General features: G+C 36.2%; 2 protein-coding genes and 1 long non-coding RNA gene across 4 annotated transcripts; 1 reads left to right on the top strand and 2 right to left on the bottom strand.

The window, feature by feature from the left end:
- The first annotated feature begins 106 nt into the window (after positions 1 to 106).
- LOC133880608 (uncharacterized) lies at positions 107 to 5,574 on the top strand. Its single transcript, XR_009902338.1, has 4 exons — positions 107 to 268; positions 346 to 410; positions 2,146 to 2,243; positions 5,273 to 5,574. It is a non-coding gene; the product is annotated as an uncharacterized LOC133880608 (long non-coding RNA).
- A 2,376-nt stretch (positions 5,575 to 7,950) lies between these two features.
- Positions 7,951 to 12,838, bottom strand: LOC133880212 (putative disease resistance protein At3g14460). Of its 2 annotated transcripts, XM_062319115.1 has the most exons (3): positions 9,097 to 12,838; positions 8,906 to 8,980; positions 7,951 to 8,334 (listed from the first exon to the last, which is right to left on the bottom strand). In XM_062319115.1, the coding sequence occupies exon 1, from the start codon at positions 12,803 to 12,805 to the stop codon at positions 9,152 to 9,154; it is 3,654 nt and encodes a 1,217-aa protein (XP_062175099.1). In that variant the 5' UTR covers positions 12,806 to 12,838; the 3' UTR covers positions 7,951 to 8,334; positions 8,906 to 8,980; positions 9,097 to 9,151. The 2 variants fall into 2 exon arrangements, with proteins under 2 accessions (XP_062175099.1, XP_062175100.1); XM_062319116.1 differs by lacking the exon at positions 8,906 to 8,980.
- Positions 12,839 to 18,126: 5,288 nt separating this feature from the next.
- On the bottom strand, positions 18,127 to 25,131 carry LOC133880000 (nudix hydrolase 16, mitochondrial-like). Its single transcript, XM_062318845.1, has 4 exons — positions 24,734 to 25,131; positions 22,358 to 22,472; positions 19,929 to 20,012; positions 18,127 to 18,642 (listed from the first exon to the last, which is right to left on the bottom strand). Exons 1-4 carry the CDS (start codon positions 24,802 to 24,804, stop codon positions 18,367 to 18,369), a joined length of 546 nt encoding a protein of 181 aa, XP_062174829.1. The 5' UTR covers positions 24,805 to 25,131; the 3' UTR covers positions 18,127 to 18,366.
- Positions 25,132 to 26,543: the final 1,412 nt, after the last annotated feature.

Here is a 26,543-nt window from a genome sequence, read left to right as displayed (position 1 = left end):
TTTCCAATGAAAAAAAAAAAATATATATATATATATATATATATATATATATATATATATATATATATATATATATATATATATATATATTAATAATAAGAGGCAATGCCTCTTTTTCTCTCAGAACCGAGAGAAGGAAGAAGAGAAAGAAAAGATGGGAAATTTTCTCATTTTTGCGATCTACGAAGATCTAACGGTCCGATCTTCGATCCGTCTTCGAAAACGTGATCCTTGCACTTGGATCTACGTTTCCACCGATCGTTTTAAGGTAAAACACTAAACTCATGATTTCGTAATTTTGGGTTAAAATATTGAAATGTGAGTTTAATCTAATATTTTCTTTAGGTAATGGGTTACTTGGAACTTGCTTAAGACTACCCAAACCATGGGTTTTGGTTTGGTGAATTTTGGTGAGTTTCCTTAAACCCTAACTTTTGGGTTATGTATTTTAATTGCGATTTCTTGTCTCTAATCCTAAGTAAATCTTACGGGTTAGTGTTATTAGTGTTTTAAATAGCGATATTATGATGGATTTTGGAAGTGTTGGTGAAGATTGGGTTTTTATGTGGATGGACCGAATGGGTATTTGTCATTATGAAATGGGTTTCGGATTTTGGTAAGCTTTTCTTGAGTTTTGTGGATGGATTCCAGTTGATATTACTTGAATTATGGGTTTTCTATTAAGGTTGCAGAATCTGGTTTTGGTTTGTTGATTTACATTTTTATGTTAATTTTTGGATTTGGTTTAGTTTGTGTTTTAGTTGTTAAGATTCTGATTGGGTTTGGTGTTAACCATATGAAGTTTGAATATACATTGAGAGGGATTTTGGGGTGTTGGATTTGTAAATTTGATGTGGATTTCCTATTTAGGAAATATTGGGCTATTGTTGGAATTTATATTTTATAATCAATGTTGATGGGTTCCTTAAGGTTTGATGTTTGTCTATGTTAGAGATGACGGGATAGGTAATATTTGTTGTGGAGGATTTACTTGTGTTGGTTGTGATTTAATTCTACGGATGTGCTTTTGAGGTATATTGCTTGGTTATAGTTGATGAATGATGTTTGGAGGGAAGTTCATAGTTATTGAATTTTCTTTGGGAAAAGATTGGACATGTGTATGTAATATTGATGATTTTGGAAATTGATATTGAGTTGGGTTTATGAGTTTGATTGTGGGTTATTTGCCTATTGATGAGGCTAGGTTCATTTGGCTTTGGACTATATTTCAAGAGTCTAGATTTAGTGTAGGAGTTGATGTTGGTATTTAAGGATGAATTGTTAATGGTTAGGATTTGTATCCTTAAGAGTTGGTTTATGGCTTGATGGTGTAGCGGGAATTGTGGAAGAGTTTCTAAGTGGATGGTCGTATGATATTGTGCTAGATTGTTAATGATTGTTTGTATGTGGCTAAATAGAGATGCTTTAGGTGAGAAGAATGTAGTTTTGGAGAATGTAAGTGTCTATGTGGTTTTAATAGAAAATCTATGTATATGCCTTTAGCGTTAGTGTGTATATGTATATATTGTAACCTAATCTAAAATGAGTGGTTAAATTGATATATTATATAAGATTTATGTTCTATAACCTAAACTACCTAGATGGTTAGTAGCTAATAAAAGATAAAAGTGTTGAATGTAATAACAATGGTGTTTAAGGATAAGAAATAAATTAAGATATAAATCTAGAGTCTAAGACTAATATCATATAAGACAAATATTGTGATGTAAACTACCCAAATAACCTTAAGTTAATATGTATAAGCTAATAGACTTATAGAACATATAAATGTGATATAAATCAATTATATAGCAACCTAGTAACTAATTCACCTACCTATATACACATGGTACTTATGTGTATCATCGGATTAGGTTTAAGCCTTGTATGTGTATACGTGTACATGTATTTGAATCAAATATACATTGTTAGTATAATAAATAGACAAGTAAAATAATAGAAGTATCTTAAAGATAAATAAGTGTGATAAAATATGAACCTATAAGCAATGATTGACCTAATAGTAGTTAAAGGAACTTAATTGGTTCTAGAGATAGAGTAATGCGACGTGTGAGTACGCGGGTAGTTAGGATGTCATAGAGTATGTGATTCAATAGCATAGTCTAATGCTACCAATGTTTGCAGGATCATGTTCGGATTGGAGACTTTAATTGGTTCTCCAATGTAGAGTCCAAATGACTAGAGTCCAAGGAGTGTTCGAGTTGGAGTCTAATGCAGCCAAGGTGGGTATTTGATAAGTCTTGAATTATTCAATTCAAGACCCCTTAATTTGCATTTGTTATACCTAGTTCGTATTGTATATATAACGTTTTGTTATGTTTTAGTGTTTTCTCTTATTTTCAAGTCTTAGTTGAAATCTAATTCAAAATACTTGAATTAGACCTGAAAATACATCAAGGGTATTTTGGTCATTTCCAGAGCTCGAAACTGATCCTGAGAAAATGAAAAATTGTCCAAGGCATTTCGATCGATCGATTATTTGTACAGCAATAATTCGATCGATCGACTTCTCGATCGATCGACATAAATTCGATCGAGCGAATTCGTGTCTTCCAGAAAGTTCAGATATTTTCAGATCTTTTCATTCTTTGTGCGATCCAAATTAAAAGTTGGATTTTGTGGACAGAAATGAACGTCGACCAGCTCTGTTTGTGCGGCTAGGATTCACCCTCTATGATCTTTTGTAAATCCAATTCTCTATATATATGAGATTAGGGTTATAGGATAGATCATGCATCTTTTGAGATTTCGGATTTGCTCAGATGTATCACTTCAATTCCTTGCGTTTTTAGTTTCCTTTAGTGCACGATTTCTGGGCTTAGTTCCAGAGAGCTTGTCCCCTTTCTTTAATTTCAAGTTCTAGTTTAGCTTGTTCTTCATTTTCTTTCTTTCTTGTAATCCGATTTTCTTTAAGTTTAATATAGTTGTTTTTAATTCGTTTCTTTCTTGTTTCTGTACTGCTTTCCTTTAAATTCATGCTTAACTTAGATTCAATTCATGTCTAGCTAATTTAGTCATTAGGGTTTGATCAAAAGTCCTATCCAAAATCATGTAGTGTTCTTGATGTTCTTAGGATTTTCTTTAGATGTTTGATGATTGTTGAGGGCTAGGGAATATCAAAACCCATGCTAAAAGGTTTTGGTATCAAGATTCCAATCAAATTTATTCATGAAAAAGAGTTTAACTTGTCTATGAGTTTTCCTTGAAGTCTTGAGTAAAACCAACGTTCTTGGAAACAAGAACGATGTCTTTTTCAATGGTGCTATTTGACATGATGTATGATTTCTCATTAGAGTTACCTTATAGGGTATGCTAGGGAACACCAATCATTTCATCCCTTTGGTAGTCTAATTGTCTTTCAATTGTAGTTTAATTTTATATGGAATGATTTGGTGTGAAACTAGATATCTTATCATTGTGACCTAATTAGGGTTTTCATGTATTGTGTATACTTATTAGGATGTGTTATAGAGTAGTAAGCTAGGGCACATTAATCACTCAACACCTTTGGTAGAGTAAAATGTTTTCAATTATAGTTTAATCTTTATGTGGAGTTGATTAACGTAAATCTAGGTGCTTTATGATTACGTCTTAACAAAAGTATTTTCATGTCGAGGTCGTCGTAATGGTTGACGCCCATTACGCGCTCATATCAAGCATGTTAGGAAGATTCATATAGACTTTAAGCATTGCATAGGTTGAGGATTGGATATGATCAACACCCTAAGTTTTCTTTTAATTTAATTTCATTTCCGTTTTCATTTCTTTCACCTTGTCGTTGTAGCTTCAATTCTACAACTTTTGTTTTTACTTTTGTTGATAAATTAAGTTAGATACGCTCTTCTCATATCCTATTATGCAAAACAACCAATATTTCTCTGTGGTTCGATCACCCTTACTATAGTACAACCGATTCGTACTATTGCGAGTGGTAAACTTATAAATTTAAAATCCACGTATCGTGTCGTTGAGACGCGTACCAGTATTCCACTCACTGAGAAAATATATGTTTTTATATGTATTGGATTGATAAAAATATATATATTGTTTATGAAACCGAACCAACCATATGATGAAATGTATATGCTTTGAGATGATTTGTTTAGTTTCGATTATGTTCAAATATTATCAATGATGTTTAAGAATTGATGCATGAGGGAAAGGTGTTAATTGATTTAAAGTGTTTTGAGTATGTTTTGCGGTTGAGATCTAAATTATGCAAATTGTTTGAGAACATGTAATGTTGAAACTGCGTAGATTTGACAAAGAAACTAAGTTTTGAATGATTTCAAAGTGTTGGGTAAAATGCTGGATTTGTTTTGTTTTGAGAGGACGTGATTTAACAACTGCATAATTTCAGCGTGACACAGTAGGAAATATATACTGGTCAAGCACGGAACATTGAGCATGTAGTATAGAGCATACATATCAGGGCAACAGTATCAGCAGAGTAACAGTATCAGCACATTGAGGCAGTATCACATTGCGGCATGCATAGCATATATAGCATTGTTTTGTGAGCGAGGTTTTTATGTTATGAGTAGTTTTGCTAGACGTATTGGTATGCATAAGAGTCTTCATGAAAAGATCTTATGTATACTTTTATCGGATGGTCCATGTGTTAATAGCATACATTGAACTTGAAAGTACATGGATACATGACTACCCAGGTGCGAGTAATGGCATGTCTATGAGTAGGAAGGTTGACTGTTCTTGTTCTTCAGGAAAGACGTGTTAGCATGATTGAGTTTAACTCTAGAGCTCTCATGATCTACTGACGTCAAAGCACGAAGCTGGAATACGATTAGATATGGTGTTGCGAGTGTTTTGTTGAAGGATGTTATCCTAGTACGGAAAAGTAAGATGTCATGTTCTTTGCTGAAGACTTATGTGTATACGTGATATCTGTGATGGAGTGATCGTGTGCACATATGTCCAAGCGACCGGTGAAAAGTATTATTATAGATGGGTCTATATGTAGAAACTTCCAAGGAGGGATGTCTGGAACTTCTACATGTTTTCACAGCTATATAGTATGTTTTAAATGATTTCTGAATAGTCGGTGTTTGCTGCATTAGCTATTGGTAAATTGTGGCTAATATAGTGCTCGCACGACTAAAAATAAATAGATGTTGGTTCTTTGTGAAAACTCAGTTAGTCTTATACCACTAAGGTCTTAGTATGAGGTATACTAAGGCGGTGAACTCATTATTTCACCTATGCGGATGTGGATACCACCACAACCGTGTAGATGATGTTTCTTTGGCTGCAGGTACTTCGGTATAGTCGATGGGTCGATAGCAGTGTGCTTGGGATATTATGACTGAAGCTCGCCGCGACAGTTGTAATGGTCGGACCACGGGTTGTCCACTATTTCATAGGTTTGGTATGGCTTGTGACGTTTGTGTCACTTATTCTTTGTTAAGCCATTATTGTTATAGTGTTAATAAGACTCAAACAGATAGATATTAAATGGCTCTTTGTTGTAATTAACTTGTGATAGATGTATAAGTTGTAATTTCCGCTATACAGATTTATGTTTTCCGCTGCATAGATAGATGTATGTTATACTCTGATTATCAGGTACATGTTATGGGGCATGTGCCATATGTTGGCTGAGCGACACGTAGTCGTACCACTGCGATGACTCGTTTTATGTTTGTAAGAAAAAAAAAAAAAAAAAAACGGGTCGTCACAACACCACTTGATTGAATCAAAATAATCAAATAAAACGGAAAGCAGGAGGAAAACTGAGATGTTCTAACGCCTCCATTATTGAACAAGGAAATCTCTTTCCTTGCGTTTCTTTGTTTTTTTATACGAAGTAAACCATCATGTAATCTTGGGTTCATTAGCTAATCATGTAATCTTAGCTATGATTAGTGCTATCAAGATTCCAGCCTTCCCAAGTCTCAAGCAAACTTTTTCTTCAAAAATTTCTCGCAACTTTTTCCTTTGTCTCTCATTCTCAACAATTTTTGTTAAAATAATAATAATAATAATAATAATAATAATAATAACTAATATTATACTACTACGCTTCATTGTTAATCTACCCTTAAAGCATCTCCAACAATGATAGCTGAAATATCTATTAAAAAAGTACAATTCTTTAATTTAGTTATTATTTTTTTATACACACTTTAACAAATTGTATATTATATTTTTTACTTGCTTTAAATATTATTTCTCATTTTTGCAATTATTTTCTATTTCTCATATTTTCATTTGGAAGAGAGAGTGATGGTGATTGGTGAGAGAGGGAGAAAATGATGGCTTGAAATTTTTTTTATTTGGACATTGTGCTATAGTGAATAACTTTCATGCTATTTGAATTAGAAATGAAGAGGAAAATGGAAATCAAAATGCTCCTAAGGTGCGTTACAAAGTCATTTTTCTTAAGAAATTATTTGTCCCCACCAAATCTGATGAATTGGTATGTAAAAGATTACACCTAATATTTCTCCAAGATACAATATAACCCAAAAAATACCCATGTAGTTTTGCTGCATTTTGCACAAATTTGAACACCCTCAATTTTTCTATTCTAGCAATTAGAAAAGAGACTCGAATTTTTAGGTACATAAGGCATTGAGAGAATTTTTATGTGCAATAAAACTGGATTGTAGTAGACTATTTATAGTTGTTAAAATAACTTCTTCTTTTTTTTTTCTTTTTTTTTTTTAATGTTTATCCACTAACAGGCATTTAACAATAACATACACTTATGCTCCGTTTGTTTCGACGTAAAATGGTTTCCGTCGTAAAATGATTTCAGGGAAGTCATTTTTCAGGAAGCCATTTTCCGTCGAAAGCATTTTCCGGTGTTTGGCGCGTACGGAAAATCGCAAATATTTTTTTTTTATATTTTTATTCAATCTTATTAACTTATAAAAATCAATTTTTATTCGCAACATAAAAATATTAATGTAAAATAATATAAAAATCATCGATGACGAGATTCCGTTACTGACCGACTAGATTCTGACTATTTTCACCTGATTCTGGCTAATATAACTAGAATTCGAGATAAATGCCGGAATCCGGACAGTTTCGTCGGAATCTGGAATAGCCGGATTCCGGCGAAAGTGGCCGGAATCCGGCGGTTTCGCCGGATTCCGACACAAAAGGCCAGATTCCGGCCAACTGGCCGGATCTGGCCAGAGAGGCCGGATCCCGTCAGGATGGCCGGATCTGGCCAGATCCGTCCGGCCAGCCGGCCGTTCTGGCCAGGGCCGGCCGGGATCCGGCCCCCCTGGCCAGGGCCGCCCGGGATCCGGCCTCCCTGGCCAGGGCCGGCCGGGATCCGGCCTCCCTGGCCAGGGCAGGCCGGAATCCGGCTCTCTGGCCAGATCCGACCAGATGGCCGAATCCGGCCTTTCTGGCCAGATCCGGTCAGATGGCCGGAATCCGGCCGATCTGGCCAGATCCTGCCAGATGGCCGGATTCCGGTCAGATTCGTCGCCGGAAACTGGCTGACCGGATTCCGGCGAAGGTGGCCGGATTCCGTCGCCAAATTCCTGCGACATTAACGGATGTTGGATTCCGATACCGGCAATATTTCGATGGTGGTCGACTGCTTGAACGTGAAGGTCGACTGTGCCGTTTAAAATAGATCGACTGTGTCTGGCATCTTCGGAAAATGATTTACGCTTTTAAAAAGCGTAAATCATTTTCCGGAATTTACTAAGCATTTTTTGTCAAACAGAAATCATTTTCCGGTTGACTATTATTTTCGCCCCTACCAAACACCGGAAAATGCCGAAATCATTTTCCAGAAATCATTTTACGCCGAAACAAACGGAATTTTGACTGTTAGATTAAATTATTATAATTATAACCGTTAGATTGTAATTGTTAATAAGGATCCCTTAATATCAGATATATTAACTTTAACAAATGAGGAGATTAATTGTGAATGTGGACGTGAAAACTACTGTTAACAGATGGATTACATCATCTTATTTGAGAGGAAGAACCAAATTAAGGTATCTCCTCCAATAATTTCATTATCTTAAGACAATCCATTGGACCTAAATGATATAATAAATGCCACCAAAAAATAAAAAATAAAAAAACTGAAAATCCGCTAAATAAATGACCCGATCCAATAACTTCTTAACCCAAGAATTAAGAAAAGGGCCATCCAAAAAGACAATTTTTGTAGTGGACCATAGAATTGGCTGCTACTCCTCCAAGCCTTTTCCAAGTCTCAAGCAAACTTGTTCTTCAAAAATTTCTAGCAACTTTTCCCTGTATCTCATTCTCACTAAGCAAAGTCTTGAGATTTGAAATGTATGACAAAGCCTCCTCCTGGTATGATCAAATTACACAGAAAATCAGCAATTTAATCAACTTTTAATGATGAGAAGTGAGAACTCATTAATAAAAGGAATTTCATTTTACCAGTATTTATATTCATGCATTGGGGCTTGAAAACACAAATAAAAGGAATTAATGAAATTTCCTTATGATCTTCATTTGGCACCACTAAACAACTTCAAAACCACATTATTCTTTGACATGAACAAAACCCATAATGTTATATTAGCCCATAATCCAGTTGATCAAAACCATACTGAATTACTGATCCGTGAGATGAACAATTTTTTTAATGATTAAGAGGTAGCTCATTCACTCTGTCTATAGCCACATACCAGAAAACACTAACTAAGAAAGCCAAAGAAGACTGCTTTTTGGGAGAAAAGGAGAAGAAATGGATACAATAACTAAATCATATCAATACATATGTTACAATTTTCCAATAAAAAAAAAAGTCCTATACTTGTTAAAAATAAAGGAAATTAATGGGCTTGAATTTAGCCAATATAAGAGAGACCCAATTTGAGAAAAATTGAACCAAATATTTAGAAAATGGATTAACCTTCAGGCGTTCATGCCTCGCAGGATCATGGACTCTATTTACTTCTTGTAATTGTGACCCAAGCTCTTTGATCTTCTGTTATATATATAATGAAACAAATAGACAGTGACAAAACGAAACAAAAAATTTCAGACAAAGAAAATATATGTAAAAGAATTTGAGAAAGTTATTACAAGAAGAAGAGCAATTACCTAAGTGAATATGTTGTTGCCGCCCTCGAGGTGATGTTCTTCCGAGGCTTTTGGCTCATCCAATATACTCTGCATAATCAATCAATATGTGATCGACGTTGGGAATCTTTCGCCGTTCTTTTCCTTTCTTGCTTAGCCACTGTTTCCTCAACAAAGGGCATCTTTCGATCTCAATTATAGAAAGGGAGGCAGGCAACCCCTCTTTTGGCATGTACTCAAGCTTAGGGCATTCACACATGGACAATTGTTGAAGAGAGGTGAGGTGTTGAAGACCTTTCTTGTTCAAAGATTTCATATTTGGAAACCCAACAATATGAAGTTGAGTCAGACAAGAAGGAAGAAACCCTGGCTCTGGAAAGGACTCCATATCTTCATATACGCCATCGAATGAAAAACATCTAACAGACGAGAGATTTTGCAAACCCCATCCCAGCCGTCCAGCAAAGAGTTTCTCACATCTCTCGACCAAAATAGATTCAACATTGGAAGGCAAGCCCCCTTGGGGAAACGACTCAACTCTTGGACAATCAATTATCCTAAAAGACTGAAGAGAAGGCAAGAGTATATGCATCTTGTCTGGTAGTGACCTCAGACTTGCACAATTATTGACCAAAAAGGATGAAAGGTCGGGGGCACGAATTCCACCTTTTGGGAAAGATACAAAATTGGAGCAAACGCTAATCTCAATACGCAAGGTCACTAAATCACGTCCATGTTCTAAAACTGTAAAAGATTCCATATTCTTACACACAGAGATTTTGATTTTGTAAAGCTTTGGGAATAAATCTAATGGAAATGACCTGAGGGAATCACAATTGTACAACCACAATGTTTCAAGGGATGAAAAGTCTGGGTGTGTTGGGAGCTCTAACTTCAGACAGTTTGAGATTTTTAAATGTTGAATACAGCCGATGGAGTCCACAAGTCCCTCGGGAAGGGACTCTAGTGCATCAAATCCTCCAATGTTAAGCTCCCGCAGCCCAGTTGGCAATTCCTTTAACAGAACCTCATTACAATATCTTAGCTGCAATTCGCGTAGAACAGGAGCTGTTGCGAGTGAAGCCACCAGCAGCGGACAGTGATGAATCTCAAGTTTGGCTAAAGATGAAAGATGGATGGGTAGCCCTCCTATTAACTTTGGGCAGTCATAAATATAAAGCTCTTCTAGTTGAGGAAAAGCTCCACCTTCGTTTTCAGTACCAAAAGAAGACCATTCCTCCCACTTCAACATTTTCTCGAACCTTAGAACTTTCAAGGCTCCAAATGGCTTAATTGATGAAAAATTGCTTCCATAAAACTCAGTATCCACCTTAACAACCCCTTCAAACCCAACAACAGAAAGCTCCTGCAAAGATAGTAGCTGCCCAAGTGGTGGCAAGTTATGACAATGCTTGCAGTTTTCTAGGCAAAGGGAAGCTATATTAGAGAATGATTGATGCCCAACCCAATCTGGAAGACTTTCAGCGTCATAGCCGTTGATAGTGAGACTTTTCAAGTTACTATGGGGCTGGAGATTTTCAAGTACAGATCTTTGACATTCTGAAAGATTAGTATCAAATGCATTCCATTCCAACACCAACTCCTCAAAGTACTTCCTATCTTTCAAGCATGTTTTCAGAGCAACCGTAGGAGATACAACGTTTTGGATGTCTAAAACAGAAAGCTTTCCTCGAAGATTTACAAGTTTCCCCAACTCTTCCATGCAAGCCCCACTATGTTTGCTGATGATAAATTTAGTTAATGTTTGTAGACATTTTAGTCTACTCAGCTGCATTGGCATCTCTTTTATGGCAGTTCCGCTAATATCAAGATGACGCAAGTTAATGAGTTTTCGCATGTCTCTTGGTAATTTAGCAAGATCTTCACAACCTGATAAATTCAATGTCTGCAAATTGCACAGCTTACATATGGAATTACACAAACTTTTAATTGCAGTGAAAGAGAGGTTCAAATAACGTAAATGCCTAATTTTGCCAATTGATTTAGGCAACTCGGTGATATTATGATAGTGAGATAGAGATAGCACTCGCAAGCATCTTAACTTTGGCAATAAATCAAGTGGTACTCTTTTAGTTAAGAAGAAGTAACTAAGGTCTGGTGACAACTCCAATGGCAAGAATGTGTGCAATCGAGTAGCCTCGAAAAGAGCCTCAAACCTCTTAAAGTTATCATGTCCGAATCCCCTTCTGAAATATGAGAAATGGCGAGTCTTGTTCACAATTTCATGAGAATTGTCAACCTCCAGTCTAAAGGTAAATTGCCCAGATACAAATTTTGCCAAGTCGTTCACAAGATCATGCATTACAAAACCTGATTTATTGCCACTTGATTGTTCTAACAATGATCTTGATGCCAAAGCAAGAAAGTAATCTTCACCAACCTCTTCCATTCTTTTGTTTTTAGTTTCTTCTAAGAAACCTTCCGCCATCCATAGTAAGACTACTTCATCCTTTTTAAAAACATGATCCTTTGGAAATATTGAACAGTAAGCAAAGCATTGCTTTAAATGTGAGGGAAGATATTTGTAACTCAATCTTAGAGCTGGAAGAATGTTGGTCTTATCTATTGGCGAATCCCATAATTCGCTCTTCAATATCTTCTCCCACTCATCAACACCTAGTTTAGATCGCAAGAGACTCCCAATTGCCTTGGCCGCTAAAGGTAGGCCTTCACACTTTTTTACAATTTGTCTACCTATTACTTCTAACTCTGAACCTGCATCAAAGTTTCCATCGTGGAATGCATGTTTTGCAAATAATGACCAACAATCTTCTTCCAATAACGGCTTTAGACGATCATTTGGAACAGCGCGCATGATTGATGCAACACTATCATTGCGTGTTGTTACAATGATTGTACTTCCTCGTGCCCCAGATTTAAACGGACTGCTTAAGGCCTCCCAATCAGCATAATTCTCATTCCATACATCATCTAAAACAAGTAGAAATTTCTTCCCCATCAATTTCTCTTGCAGTGTAACTTGAAGCATATTTAAATCCTTCATATCACAAGCTGACAAAGTCACTGCCTCAAGAACTGTTTTAGTTACCATGAACACGTCAAACTCATCCGAAACACAAACCCATGCCTGAAGATCAAAATGCTCCTTCACACTGTTGTCCTTGTATACAAGCTGAGCAAGGGTGGTCTTGCCAATTCCCCCCATGCCGACTATGGGAATGACACATAGATTTTCATTGCCAGTTGCATTCTCTGGGATCAACAAGCTTATTATTTTTTCCTTATCATCATCCCTACCAAAAATACCAGATTCTTCCACCAAAGAAGTCGTGGGCAATCTTTTTGATGATTCTCCTCCAACACCTTGTTTTAGACCTAGAACATCCTTTTGACTTGCTAGATATTCTAGTTTGTCAAGTAGCTCCTTAATCTTTGGCTCTATATCCTTGACAAAATGACTGAAAAAAGTAGAGATGGAGTTTCGTACCTTACTTGCAGTGGTTTGAAATTCAGCATCCAACTTTCGTTGCAAGGCTTCAGTGGCTATCTCGTCCAAAACGTCTTCAGCATCGTAGACAACATCTTTGAGCTTAGAAAGCCACTCTCCCACAGAACGATCTGTGAGTTGCTTGTCCTCCGCGTCTTCGCGCAGTTTATGCACGGACAACAGCGCTATCTTCAGCTTCTCTAAGACTCCTTCGTTGAGTTTGCGCTGCCGAAAGAAGTCCACGAACTCGGGAGATGCCATTCCATCAAACAACGCTTGGAGGAAGGCAGAGAGAACTGCGTCAGCCATGCGTTTCTGGTTTGTAATGGAAGAAACAAAAGGAAATGAAGGAAGGTGATTGCAAGCAGCAGAGCAAAATGAGAGATCGCAGTGGAAGAACAAACGAAAGGAAATGAAGGAAGATGAGATGAATGCAGGAAACGACAGAGCAAAAAGAGACTACAAAGGAAGAAATGAAACAAAATGAAGGAAGGTGATTGCAAACAGCAGAGCAAAATGAGAGACAATTGCAAGCTATGTTTAGCAAAATGGGAACAGCATGTGTGGGCACACAATCTTGACTCTTGAGTGGGAGAAGACAGAAAAAGACAAATGGGTCTGCTTTCTTGGCTCTCTCTCTGCTTTAGTGTTTGGTGAGCTTCCCGTTGGTGCATTGAATGTGGTGCACTCCACACCACGTGATGATTCAGAGCAATCAAAGAAAATGGAAAGCAGGAAACTTTTTGTTACGACAAATCAAGTCAGCCACTTTTAACTGCCATTGGTTATGCATGAGAAACCATAGGAAAACAGAGGGCAAACCAAGAAATTTCACTTGTCTTCCTTTCTTTTATGATAAAAAGTCGAAACTAGAAAAATGTAGAAATTTAACGGAAATTTGTTAGATAATGACCATTGAAGGCCAGTGAGTAGAGCTCAAGTCTTTAATTGTATGGAAATGAGTTAATGAAAAATGAATAAACGGGTTAATTCGGGTTGATTCAAATTGACTTAAACCCAATTAGATAAAATTAACCCGTTAATTTTATATTAAATTCGTATCAAATTTATCGACCATCTAAAAAATTGTTAGCCTACTCTAACTTGCCCCTCAGCTACCCATTTACATGCAAAAGGCAATTACAGACTCATATTCCATTCACAATACTTGAATTATAGGTTTTGACTAAAGTAAGGGTGTCCATTTAATGTTGTGACATAATTCAACTCGAATGTCCTGTTTATGGTGATGTAATCAATGCTTTCTCAGACAGTCATGTTGTCTAAAAAAAAAAAAAAGTTGTAATGAAGGACACCTACGACAGATCCCATAAAGCCAACTGGCAAGAGGGAAAGATGAAAGAAGTCCTTGTAGCTTTAAGCTTTTTGCATTCTCTTTCAATTGAAAAAATTTCAAAAGAATCTGGTTACGTATATATCTACGACCCATGATCAACCCCAAATTCTTCCAAGCCATAGTAATGACTCCAATTAAGATATGATGAGAAAAATTTAGTGTTCAGGTGTAAACCACGGCTCTTTAGACTTTTGCTTCCACAACTGTTCCTCTGTAATGAGCCAAGCACATCTCCAATTTTTTAACAGAAGCTCCCCAGGTGATACGATGCCAATATAGAAAAAGAATACAGAAATTGAAAATGGGCCAAGTAATAAACTCATTATCAGTAGCAGAAAGGAAGAAGAGAAAGGACATAAATTTACTCGACCTTTATTATTATTATTTTTTTTGGAACATCACCTCTGTTAGAAGAGAGGAGCCCCAAAAAGGGATTACAAAAATCGAAAGGACATCACAAATACAAGATTAAAAACAAAAGGCGAATTTATCACCCGAAGGCGAAAGCACAGCCCAAAGGCCATCACAGTAATCAGAGATGAAGAATCTCCGCCCACTAAGTCAGAATAAAACCTGACTTGAAACAGCTATCAAATATAATAGACTAATAAGACATGAACTTACATTTGGACCTCCCAAAAACAATAAAGCACAATCCATCTAAAGATAAGAGGTTTAGTCTAGCTAAAAGCCACCTAAAAGCCCATACAAAATCAGCTCATTGCAATGATACACTGTGAAAAGAAAGAATATACAAAAACCAAACAGAAAAAACATTCACTGCCATCGCTGGAAAAAGAGCCAACTATCGCCCGAGTCGGCGCGTACAATGCACGCGCCATCTCCCAAGACTCCCAGCAGCTCCCAACCACCACTAACAGCCACAAATCAGGCCTGAGAAGCGAGGTATAACCCTCACACGCTGATCCGAGAAGCAAGTTCGCCAGCACGTGCAGGCCACACGCCGGTCAAGGAATAGTGACACAACTGAAGCTTGAGACAATCGAATTGAAATGTGGTGGCGAAGACAGCTAGGTAGTGCGTGACGGGAGATCTCCGATGAAAACACATAGATCTAGCTCATAAATAAAACTTTACCAAGCACTGCTAGATAAGGCGAAAGACACTGAGGACTTGAAAAACAACCAGTTCCAAAACCAACAAAGCAACTGGAGATTTCTTGTCGGAGAAAAGAAAAAAAAAACAAACAAATAACACAAACACATAAAACAAAAGAAGCACTCTACAACCCCGAAGGATCAAGAGAACACCAGCCACAACTCGAAATGGTCCGGGTGGAACAAAACACCCTACCCTAGTGGTAGGGACACAAAAACATCCTCCACTGGTAAAGCCAGGGGGGACAAAATCTCTAAGCTAAAGTAACTTCATCTGACCTTTTGAATTGTTGTCATTTTTTGTAATTATCCTTTCAAATTTTAAATACTTTCAATTTAGTGTATCTATTTTTTCATTTTTTTCAATTGCACCCCTCTGTTAGGATTTGTCGTTAAGATACTTTCAATTTAGTGTATCTATTTTTTCATTTTTTTCAATTGCACCCCTCTGTTAGGATTTGTCGTTAAATCTTAACAGATAGGTGTCAAAATTCCTAAAATACACATATTTTTTTTAATAAAAAAAAATTGTAAGAATTTAAACGTTGATATGAATTTAACAGAATGTATAAAAATACTCACAAATATTACTTTTTATAATGCATGATCTTGTCATACCCTTTATTTTATTTCATAAAGGATATGACAAGATCTTGATGCCAAAGCAAGGAAGTAACCTTCACCGACCTCCCCTGTTTGTTTGTTGCGAGTTTGTTTTAAAAAACCTTATGCCATCGATAATAAGATTACTTTATCTTTTTCTAAAAATAATCCTTTGAAAATATTGAATAGTAAGCAAAACATTGCTTTAGATGTAAGGTAAGATATTTTTAACTTGACCCGACAATCGTTGAAGAGAGGTGAGGTGTTGAAGCCCTTTCAAATTAAATCAAAACATTCGGGAAAAAAAAAAAAAAAAAATCAAGCCCAACCCCAACCCAGCAGCAGTAGCACCCTTAAAAAATTGAAGTTACCTTCAAATTTGGGCTGATATTGAACTAAGAAAATCCAACCCAAAACCAAAATTAGACACCATGAATGATCGACACGTCTCAATTTGGCTTCTTCTTCTTTTTCTTTTTCTTTTTTGTATTAATGCCTACATATTAATTGATATATCAATTTGGCATGTATTTATGAAGTTTGATAGATACGTTTTTTGTGATACATATATTATGTTATAATTTATATTTTGAATTGTAATTACCATACTTTTATAAATTATAATAAAAATATAGTATATAAAAAGAACAAAAAAAAAACTATATATCATTATATTTTATTATTTTAATTCCGCTCCTACTATGACAGATTCCTGGCCCTGCCATTGTTTGTAAACTCCATCCCATCCGACCGGCAAAGAGATTTTCACAATTCTTAACGTATATAACTTCTAGCTTGGAACCAAAGCCCCCTTCGAACAACAATTCAACTTCTAAATAATCAATTATATTAAAGGACTTAAGAGAAGACATGATTATATGCATTTTCTCTGGCACTGACCTCAGACTTTCACAACTCTAGACCCAAAAGGACGCAAGTTTGGGAACACAAATTCTTCCTTTCGGGAAAGATACAAAATTAGGGCAATTACGGATATCAATATCCAAGGTGACTAAATCACGTCCATGTGGTTCTGAAACTATAAAAGATCTCATATTCTTACACTCCAAGATATTGATATAATAAAGCTTTGGGAATAAATCTAATGGAAATGATTCGAGGGAATCACAACCGTAGAATTCTGCTTATTTTATTTTTTTTCTTATCGTCTATGAAGGTAACATAAAAGGTTTGAATATGTAGCAATATTGCCTACCCTTCCATAACTCAAGAAATGGAGATAAGGATGGGCTATTCTAAAGGAAGGAAATCAGTATAAATTGAGGAATGCTATAAGGAGGATTTATGTCTTCCTTGAGTCCTCCCAAAGTTGATGTGACTTTTAAAATCACTATTGGATCAAAATCCAATATTGATCCATGATCCATCACACAACGAATAGTGATTTTAAAAGGCACATCAATTTTAAAAGAACTTAGGGGTAAGTACCTCTTTCCCCCCATCAACTAGCAGCCATTGTCAACATGACTCCATGAACTGATACCTCAACCAAAAGAGAGCATTCAACTACCAACTTTACATACTTTGCCCCATTCCGTCAGTTTAATTCGTAAAAAGACTGAAATACCCTAACTCAAATTCAAAAATGACATAAATGCCCTCAACTTTTTTAAACATATTAATTTAAATTTTTTTTTATTAATTACTGTTGGAGGGCATTTTGATCTTTAAACCAAAATTAACTCCCAAAAATAGAATATTCCATCCAAGTTAACAGGATTCCCTGACGAATGGGGACAAAGTATGTAAAGTTACTAGTTGGATGCTCTCTTTTGGTCGAGGTGTCGGTTCATGGGGGCATGTTGACAATGACTGGTAGTTGATGGGGAGAAATGGTAATTACCCCCAAGAACTTAAATAAGGACATAGCAACTTCATTTTAAAATGACTTGTATAAATATGTAGCAATATTGCCAACCCTTCCATAAACGCAGGAAAGAAAGCAATATGAATATTCGACTTGTATTTATTTTTCAAATTTGAAATGACAACTTTTATGGTTTTGTGCTAAATGCCAATCAACACTAATTGCTCCACCATGCAATATGCTCATTGCTAGCTCTCCTCTTAAGATTTTGTTCAAGAGCCCGTGATATGATAATAGGGCGACTTATAAGCCTTGTGACCTCTTCAGGTCGACTGCAGAACTGTTTTCCAGTTAATTCCAATTAGCTTACTGAAAAAAAAATATATAACCATTCAAGAGTGAAGAGGTAAACCGTAAACATGTTAAGAAAATTGCTCATTCAAGAAAATGACAACTTTAGGTACAAAGCACTGTAAAATTTATGCCCAATTATTTAACCATTCACTCGACCAGTGGTGGCATTGAGTGTGCAAATTTTGAACTGTTTTTATCTAGCAGCTCCGTATACGCAAAGGACGGTTTTCCTTCAACTTAGTCTATTAAACTAATGTGTCCAAAATACATGTGATTCTCACTCTTAAATGAAACTGTTAAATATAAATCAAAATCCTAGAGGGAAGCCAAAACTTAAGCTAAAATGACATTGAATACCCTCTGAATTAAAATATGTCAGAGAGGTAAACTCATAAGAATAGGAAGGAAAAAAAAGAAAAGAAAAAGAAAGTTAACAATATAATCATGAACAGCAATTTCATTGCTACTGTTCTGTTGCCTCACAACAAATCAAAAGAAAAACGCCCCCATAACAATTCTGCCATATACTTGCCCTAGCTTTGCTTTATGCACACGCAGCAAGTCACTGTCGCTCAGAAATGTCCTCCCCTGCATTCATTGTTCTCTCTGCATACCATTTGGAGAAGCCATTCTCCAGGGCATCTCTCATCCATGAATGCCGGCACCTATCCACTGCCTCCGGTACAGTCAACCAAGTTCTCGTTCGGGTGCTCATCTCTGGCCATGACTCGAGCTCCTCCTTTACAAACAAAGCAAACATCGCAGCTTTACATAAACCTTCTGGGCTGAACTCATCTTGGTGGGTTTTACTCTTAAATTGATAATACCCCAGGAAATCCTGAAACCAAGAAACATTAACAGCAGTTGTTTTGCTTAGTTCAGCCTATATAAGAAGACAAAAGCAGCTGGAAAAATTTAGCCCAACCTCACGTTCAACAATAAGGTAATTTAGAGATCACATGATCGCAGCACTAGAGACATTAGCCAACAAAAGAAAAGGATATAAAAAAAGATGCTACATATATACATTATCAAAGTATATTAATGGTAAAGGTTCAACATATTACCAGAAATTCCAGAATCTTGCTCTTCTCCTTTACAACCAAATCTTATATGTGTTAACTGAATCAGAAAGACTAGCCTGAGGTTTACAGCCTCCAGAGTTTGTTTTGCAACCAATGTAGTTCGATCAAGAGAATCAACCACTTTTGGGACCTCAAAAATGCAGGAGAAAATACCCAAAAAGGAAAGATTTTTCCAAAATATGGACAAGATAACAGCAGAATTGTGTAAGACTAAATATAGGTAAAATTGTACCTAACAATTTCTACAGGGAATATTCCCACCATGCCATGATTATTCTCTCCTAAACCCTATGCATATATCAGTTAGAAGGGTATTCTCTTGGAAGAGTATTTGGCAGTCTCAGGCTCCTTTGAGGGTGGCTTTTTTTGCGTGGTCAGCAGCTCTCAGCAAGATCCTTACTGTGGACAATCTCAAGAAGCGGCATATCATCATTGTGGACAAATGTTGCTTGTGTAAGAGAGACGGGGAATCTGTGGACCATCTTCTTCTTTACTGTGATGCGGCTTACGCTCTGTGGACTAATATTTTTAATCGTTTTGATATGTCTTGGGTTATGCCGAGAAGAGTTATTAACTTGTTTGCTTGTTGTTGGAAGTCTAGAAGGCCGAGGAGTGCTACGATTTGGAAGATGGTGCCTATTTGCATTTTTTGGTGTGTTTGGAAAGAAAAAAATCTCAGATGTTTTGAGAATTTAGAGAGTTTCATGGAGGATATTTTAGCTTCGTTTTTTCATACGCTGTATCTTTGGACGGTGGCGTTTTTGTCCCCACTGGCTATTAGCTTTGCTGATTTCCTTGTTCGTTTTTCAATTCCTAGTTAAATGTTTCCTTTGTATACTTCCAGTGTACTAAAGAGCGCCTTACGCTTTCTATAAATCTAAATTTACTTATAAAAAAAAATAAAAAGTTAGAAGAGTATTGACTTTCTAGTGGCGTTGGAGAAGGATCAAGAGACAATAAAATAATTTGAGAGCATTTATAACAATATCATATAAGGTCAATGAAAAAAAAAATGTGAAATAAATGAGGACAATTTTACCATTAGATCCCCTCGAACTCCAGCTTCTTCAATGGCTTCCCTTACTGCAGCCTCTTCAACAGTTTCATCATTCTCCCAGCCTCCCTATAAAAGACAACAACAAATTCACCACACCAAAGAGAAATCTCCAAGTAATCATAAACTGGCTAATCTGCATTTCATTTGAAAAGGACAGAAACATTGCTTCCCAACTAAAAGGCTATCCTAACTTTTCAATTAACGGAAGAATATGATAGAATTTCACTTCTTCTTTTTTAACATAAGATGAATTGATCCTGAACTAAAACGTGGAAAATAGAAGTTGTTGAAAACTCAATAAGCATGAGGAAATTCTATTCGTTACAAGGTCGCAGTCCTTTCTTACACTTCTTTTTTTTTTAAAAGATAAAAAAAAAAAAAAAAAAAAAAAAAAAAAAAAAAAAAAATCTGTTACTTATCTCAGAAAAGGAAGAGAAAGAAATTCTAAACAATTAAATAATATCAATTTTGTGGTTCAGTTTTGTAAATGTATAAAGAAAACCAAATTTAATTCTTAGTTCAAAAACAAACTACACCTTAATGTCATTTTTCATTATTTTTATTATAAATTTCTCATTATAAGCTTTTTGTGTGCTTTTTTAAACGAAAATTTTCAAATGGATTGCGCATTGAAGAATATGTGCATGCTCGTTTGAATCTGTTGAGCCATTTGTGAAACCTCTGTACCAAGGTATGAATTCTAAGTACACTCACTGCCCACTCCTACTATAGCTTAATATCTATCAATTGACATGCACTAACATATGAAAAATAAATCCCCATGGAACATATATCCCATTTCATTAGAGCACGTCTAGATCACACATTTCATCAGTTTGGAAACAGTGAATCAGACCTGCCAATTCTGATATGCATCCAGTAAATCTTGATATTTGTTGCAACTTAAATTACGTTCCTAAATATTGAGATTTGCTTCAAATGAACTTCGTTTCCTTAGAATAAGAGTTTGTGCCCAATATTTCTACAGCACGCTATAACACATATGGGGTGAGAAGATGCTAAAGTGCGGGCTAATCAACTGCCACAGGCCTGCCAGCATTTGTCTAATAGCAGTTGGCATGTCAACCACAAATCATCTACTTAACTCCAAAAATTTCTATTTCCTCACTTATCTACTATCTGTGCACTAGGATTACATCCCCTAGATGCCTTCTGTATGAGTGTATATATTAAAAAAAAAAAAATGCTTGCCAAGCAAAATAAAAGTGGCATGCAAGGCATTATTATAAATCTTCACAGTCCTGTTTAACCAGCATTACTCAATTCCAGTATACCATCTCCATGGAATGCAATGGACTGTGACCTAATCCACCTAAAGCCCTTTCCTCATCGAAACCGGACTGGAAAATTCCTTGGAATTTTCCATTGGCAATTCACTCAGTTAGAACATAAACCAGAATTTTTGCTAAACTGAAATTTTATCAGGTGCCCAATGGAATACACATTTTTTTAGTTCAAGTCCACCTCAGCATCTTAAAAGTCAAAAAGGTCATTAGATCCCCCACCCCCCCGCCCAAAGGTTAGTGATAGCTTAGGGGCAAGCAACTACTTATAAAACCTAATATGCTAGCCAAATGAACAATCCTATCAACCTTCACATTGATATCAGTCACTATGCAGCATCCCTGTTGTCCTAAAACAATGTAAATCAACTTGACATAAGATTTTTTCGGGCGTGAAAATGTATAGTTTTAAATATCAACCATAAGGTATTGCTGGAAAACTTGAAATTTAGGCCTCCATGCAAACAGAACAACCTTCTATAGGATTAAAGCTCCAGGTTAGAGGGCATGCAAGCTAAAAAGGCATGAAAGCTTACAATGCAAGGAGTCCTCTCACATTCCCAAAGAGAGCACAATATTATCCATGTAATTTACCAGTAAAGTGGAACTGCAACTAGCCTTAGACAACAATATTTGACAAGGAATATTAAAGCAGTAACTAGACTAAACAAATAGCTTAAAAGGCAATATAAGCCTGTAAGGTAAATAGGAATCAGGAAGTCAGCATAACAACTTCATCAAATAACTCTGATTGCAAATTGGTTCCAGTACATGTTTTGTTTCGCTAATTTAAAAAGAAAAGTGCCAAGGAGTATGAAATCAAACTTGCCTGATGAATCTAATATTGAAGAATACAACTTTTTGCTGCACTTGGCCTAAATTTTAACCTATTTATCCTAACACACACACACACACACACACACACACACACACACACACACATATATATATATATATATATATATATATAGAGAGAGAGAGAGAGAGAGAGAATCATATTTTAATCAACGAGCTAGCAGAGAAGTGAACCAAAAATATCTGAAGGTTGACATCAAAGTAAAATTTCGAAAGGGAAGGGGGGGGGGGGGGACTTTCACAACTTATTACCTTTGGAAACAAAAGTCCTGGCCCACTAGTTGAGTTAATCATAAGCAACTCAACAATCTTCTTAGCATCCGCATCTCCACTCTCGTCTGAACTTCTAAGCCTAAATGGAATACACCTGAAAAAAAAAAATAATAATAAAATAAAATAAAATAAAAAATCTGCTGAATGAGCTTATTCACACCTACAAGAGTAAACCTCTACAAATATCCTTAAAAGGATAACAGCCACTAATCTCGGTCCCAATTGCATAAAATTTAGAATAAAGCTTGATTCGGAACTTCAGCAAGTAATTTCTCAATCAAACCAAGCTTTATCATGCAACGATATACCTAATTATCATGCAACCAATTACATGGTGTTTGGTTCATTTCAACATCTTGTCCATATTCATCAGAGCTACTTCACATAAATTATCACGGTCATAACCCCCCCCCCCCCCCCCTAAAAAAAAAATCCTAGCATAAAGAACAAATCATAAAAAAACCATCAAAGTCACAATTAGCTGCTTGTTTAAGCACATATCAAAGATTACCACCAAAAATAGTTAGGCTGAAACCACTTCTTCACCATCAAGAGCAACCTCAACCTCCTTCACATAAGAAGCAGCTTTGGAAGAATCATTACAGATTGCTTGTCCTTTCCCAATAATGTTTCTTACTGCCCCAAATCTTAATGAATATGTGCCAAGTAGAGTGCTAGACCAATGACGTGATATCAAAGAGTCAAGCAGGCATTGTGCGAACATATTATCAAGTTCCCTTTAGACCAAATCAGCCACTTATTGAAATTAACACAATAAAACAAAGAGAGGACAAACTGCAATGTACCATACACGTTGTACTCATTCCACTGATCAAATAATCCACTAAGCATCTCCTCCAGACAAAAATGTTAAAGCTGTTCAAAAGGTTGTTCAACGATTTCGGTGGCACTGGTGAGCAACTCCCCCTGACTAGATGCACCTTGTTCATAAAATAGGACAACCATTGTTGTAACCTACACTATCCAATTCAAATGGTCTTACTTCGTGGCATGCTGCCAAGCAAGTGGTCCAAAACTTCATATGGTGCCAAAGATTCCTGTAACACAGACTACAATGGTAGAACACCTGACACGCATACAAACAAGCAATGAAACAATTCAATGCTAAATGATTGCCTAATATGTTGTATGGCTATTGGGATCTAAACATTCCATTTCAGGATAATACAAAACAAGCCAATCCCATGATGACCAGGACAACAATTTGACCACATTCCATATAGTCTAATGACTTTAGTGTATTCTCTATCACATGCTACAGAATCACCCGCTAAAACACCAATATATATCATTACAGAGGATAACATCCAAAAAACTGTCTTTGGAGATTCCATCAGCACTAAGCATCACACCTGGAAGTCATCTACCCACCATAATCAGCTCATCAAACGTATTATAAAATTTGCTTCATACAAACCCTTCTGTATAAACCAGTCCAATCACACCCTGACCTCACATTGCTAAAAATCATTTCAAAAGGCTTTCCTTACAGTTCCATAGTACAGCATCCTAGAGTCCATCTCCTTCCTAATTTCTCCAAATCACTTCCCCATTATAAGTTTATTTGTTGCGCCACTAATGGACAAATTCCTAATCCTACTATCCTTTTAGGCAAGCACATCTCTCTTCCTCTCTCTCTCTTGATGATCGAAACAAGTGCTCCTCGCACAGGCAATATCTACATTCCCTCATCCAACTTTTTCTAGTACCACCCTATAGTAAATAGGATTCAAAAAACTTACAACTAAGCAAAATTGTTAAGATTACTGTGCCGAACCCCTAAGCTCAACTCCAATGACCTAATAGTTATCTCTCCATTTCTATTCCCAATTGGGTCAAAAAGGATCTTTTCTCTACTATAAATCATACAGCCATACACCCTCTTTTCCCGCCCACATTTCCCTATGATCACTTCTAGTTAAACTTCAATTGGATCAAAACGAGATCTTTTTTATACTTCGAATCAAACATTCATACACCTTCCAACCCACATATCCCCACCATTAAAAAAGAAAATCAAATTGAAACCACAAAAAACCACCAAACAATAAATAAACAAAAAACATTAGCAAAAAACCAATAACAAACCCATTACTGTCGAGAAGTCACAGACTAATTACCAACACCGATTTCAATACATTGCCCCGCCTGAAAATGACTTCCACACAAGAACAAAAACAAAACAAAAGCCACTCCATCACATCAACCAACGTCAATCCATACCAACACACGCATACACGCATACATGCATACATCACATAGATACGTACAAACATATATGTACATATTTATACATACGGGTGAAAAAGAGAGTGAAAGAAAAAGGGAATATACCCGGCAATTAGGCGACAACCGGCCTCGTACCGCTGCTGATGCCGACCCGTGCGGGCCACCAAATCACACATACTACGCCAAAAAGATAACTTTCTTCAATTGCGTGTTTTTTTTTTTCTTCTCTTTCTCAATGATAATCCTTCCTCTACACTCTTCTCTCTATATATCAACAAAGCTGCTCGTCACCTGCGATAGTCATGCCCGTACCGGATAACAATTCCACCATTACCTTTATTCTGCTCCGAAGGCGGTGATCAACACGGCGCCGCATTACCCGGTGGCGGTGGACCTGCCCTTAGGGTTTAGTTGCAGAGAAATGAAAGAGACAGGTGCGGTTAAGCGCCTAGAGCGGATGGAACTGTGCGAGGACGCGTCAAATCACGGGGGTGATTTAAAAGCGTCAAAGTCTTGTGGGCCTCCACATGGAGGGGGTTGGGATGAAATCTAGTGGGTCCCTGGAGAGACGTTCACGTGTAAGACAACGAATAAGATTAAACATCTCAATATTTTTTATTTTTAAATTTAATTTTAATTTAATTTATTATAATTTTATGAGATTATAATACACCTTTTAAAATAATAAATTAAAATAAAAAGTATTTGGATCGTTAACCTTTTTCGTAAGAGATGGTTGAAAATTTGGAAACGGAACGAAACGTATCGTGAGAGGCAGGGGCAGGCATGCTGTTTCTTGGTTTGGAATCCTGAGCGGTGGTGATTCAATGGGAAGATCTAGTGGGGCCTCTTGTCCGTAGGATCTGAAATGCGACTTTTGCTTGAATGCGCCATTCAGATGTGAGAGAGTGAGAGGCAAACGCCGCGAAAGAGTCACTTTCTAGAAGTTAGGCTTTGCTTTCTCTATTATTTATTTCTCTTTTTGTTTTAGATAATAGCAACAAAATGAGGAAAGAAAAAAAATTGTAACTTATAGTGAATACTTAGAAGTGTGCACTTATATCTAACCAAAAAATTAAAAAAAAAATAAATAAATAAATAAAGTGTGCACACCAATATAATAAAAAAGTAGAAATCATAAATTATCCATTGATTTATCTTAATATTGTTATTATATATCCATTCAAAAAAAAAATTTGTTATTATATATATATATATATATAAATATCATCACTAACTCTGTTATTACTTGACATATTTAACTGTTATCAAGGGAGGAACAAAGATTTTTGGAGTGGGGGAGACGAACTTATATAAATACATAGGCATATATATACATATAGTCTCCCTCTATGCTAGAAGTGGGAGCAAAGCTTAAAGAAAAATTTAAGATGGGGGCAAAAATATTATTTTGGAGAGAGGAAGCTGCAAAAAAAATGTATACTTAAGTAATATTTTCAAAAAATTTGAAAGGACATTCACCCTCTCACAACAGCAAGTGGTTCCGCCACCGACTATCATCAATATAGTCATATCACATTTGGTTATTGAGAAATGTTATATACCACATTAATATTTTACTTTTGTCTCACTATGCTAATATGGTAGAGTGTAATAGCTCTTGGATGAGGGTGAAAACCCGATTACGGTTATCGGTTATTGGCTAAAATCGATAACGGTAACAAAGGTAGCCGGTTATTTAATAACTGGCGATTGCAGATTGATACCTGATTATCCAGACTGGTAACCAAAATTTTAAAAAGTTAGGTCTTTTGAGCTCAATTCGGACTTTTTTAGCCTTTAAAAAAAAAACATTTTCAACCTTTTTTGGCTCAATATGTTGGCATAAGTTTGAATAGAAGTAAAAGTGTAAGACCTTAAATTTTATTAATTTAATTTTTTAAATATATATATA

Source organism: Alnus glutinosa, chromosome 10 (assembly GCF_958979055.1).
Source record: "Alnus glutinosa chromosome 10, dhAlnGlut1.1, whole genome shotgun sequence".
NCBI classification, from domain to species: Eukaryota; Viridiplantae; Streptophyta; class Magnoliopsida; order Fagales; family Betulaceae; genus Alnus; species Alnus glutinosa.
This window is presented reverse-complemented; position numbering and strand designations above follow the sequence as displayed.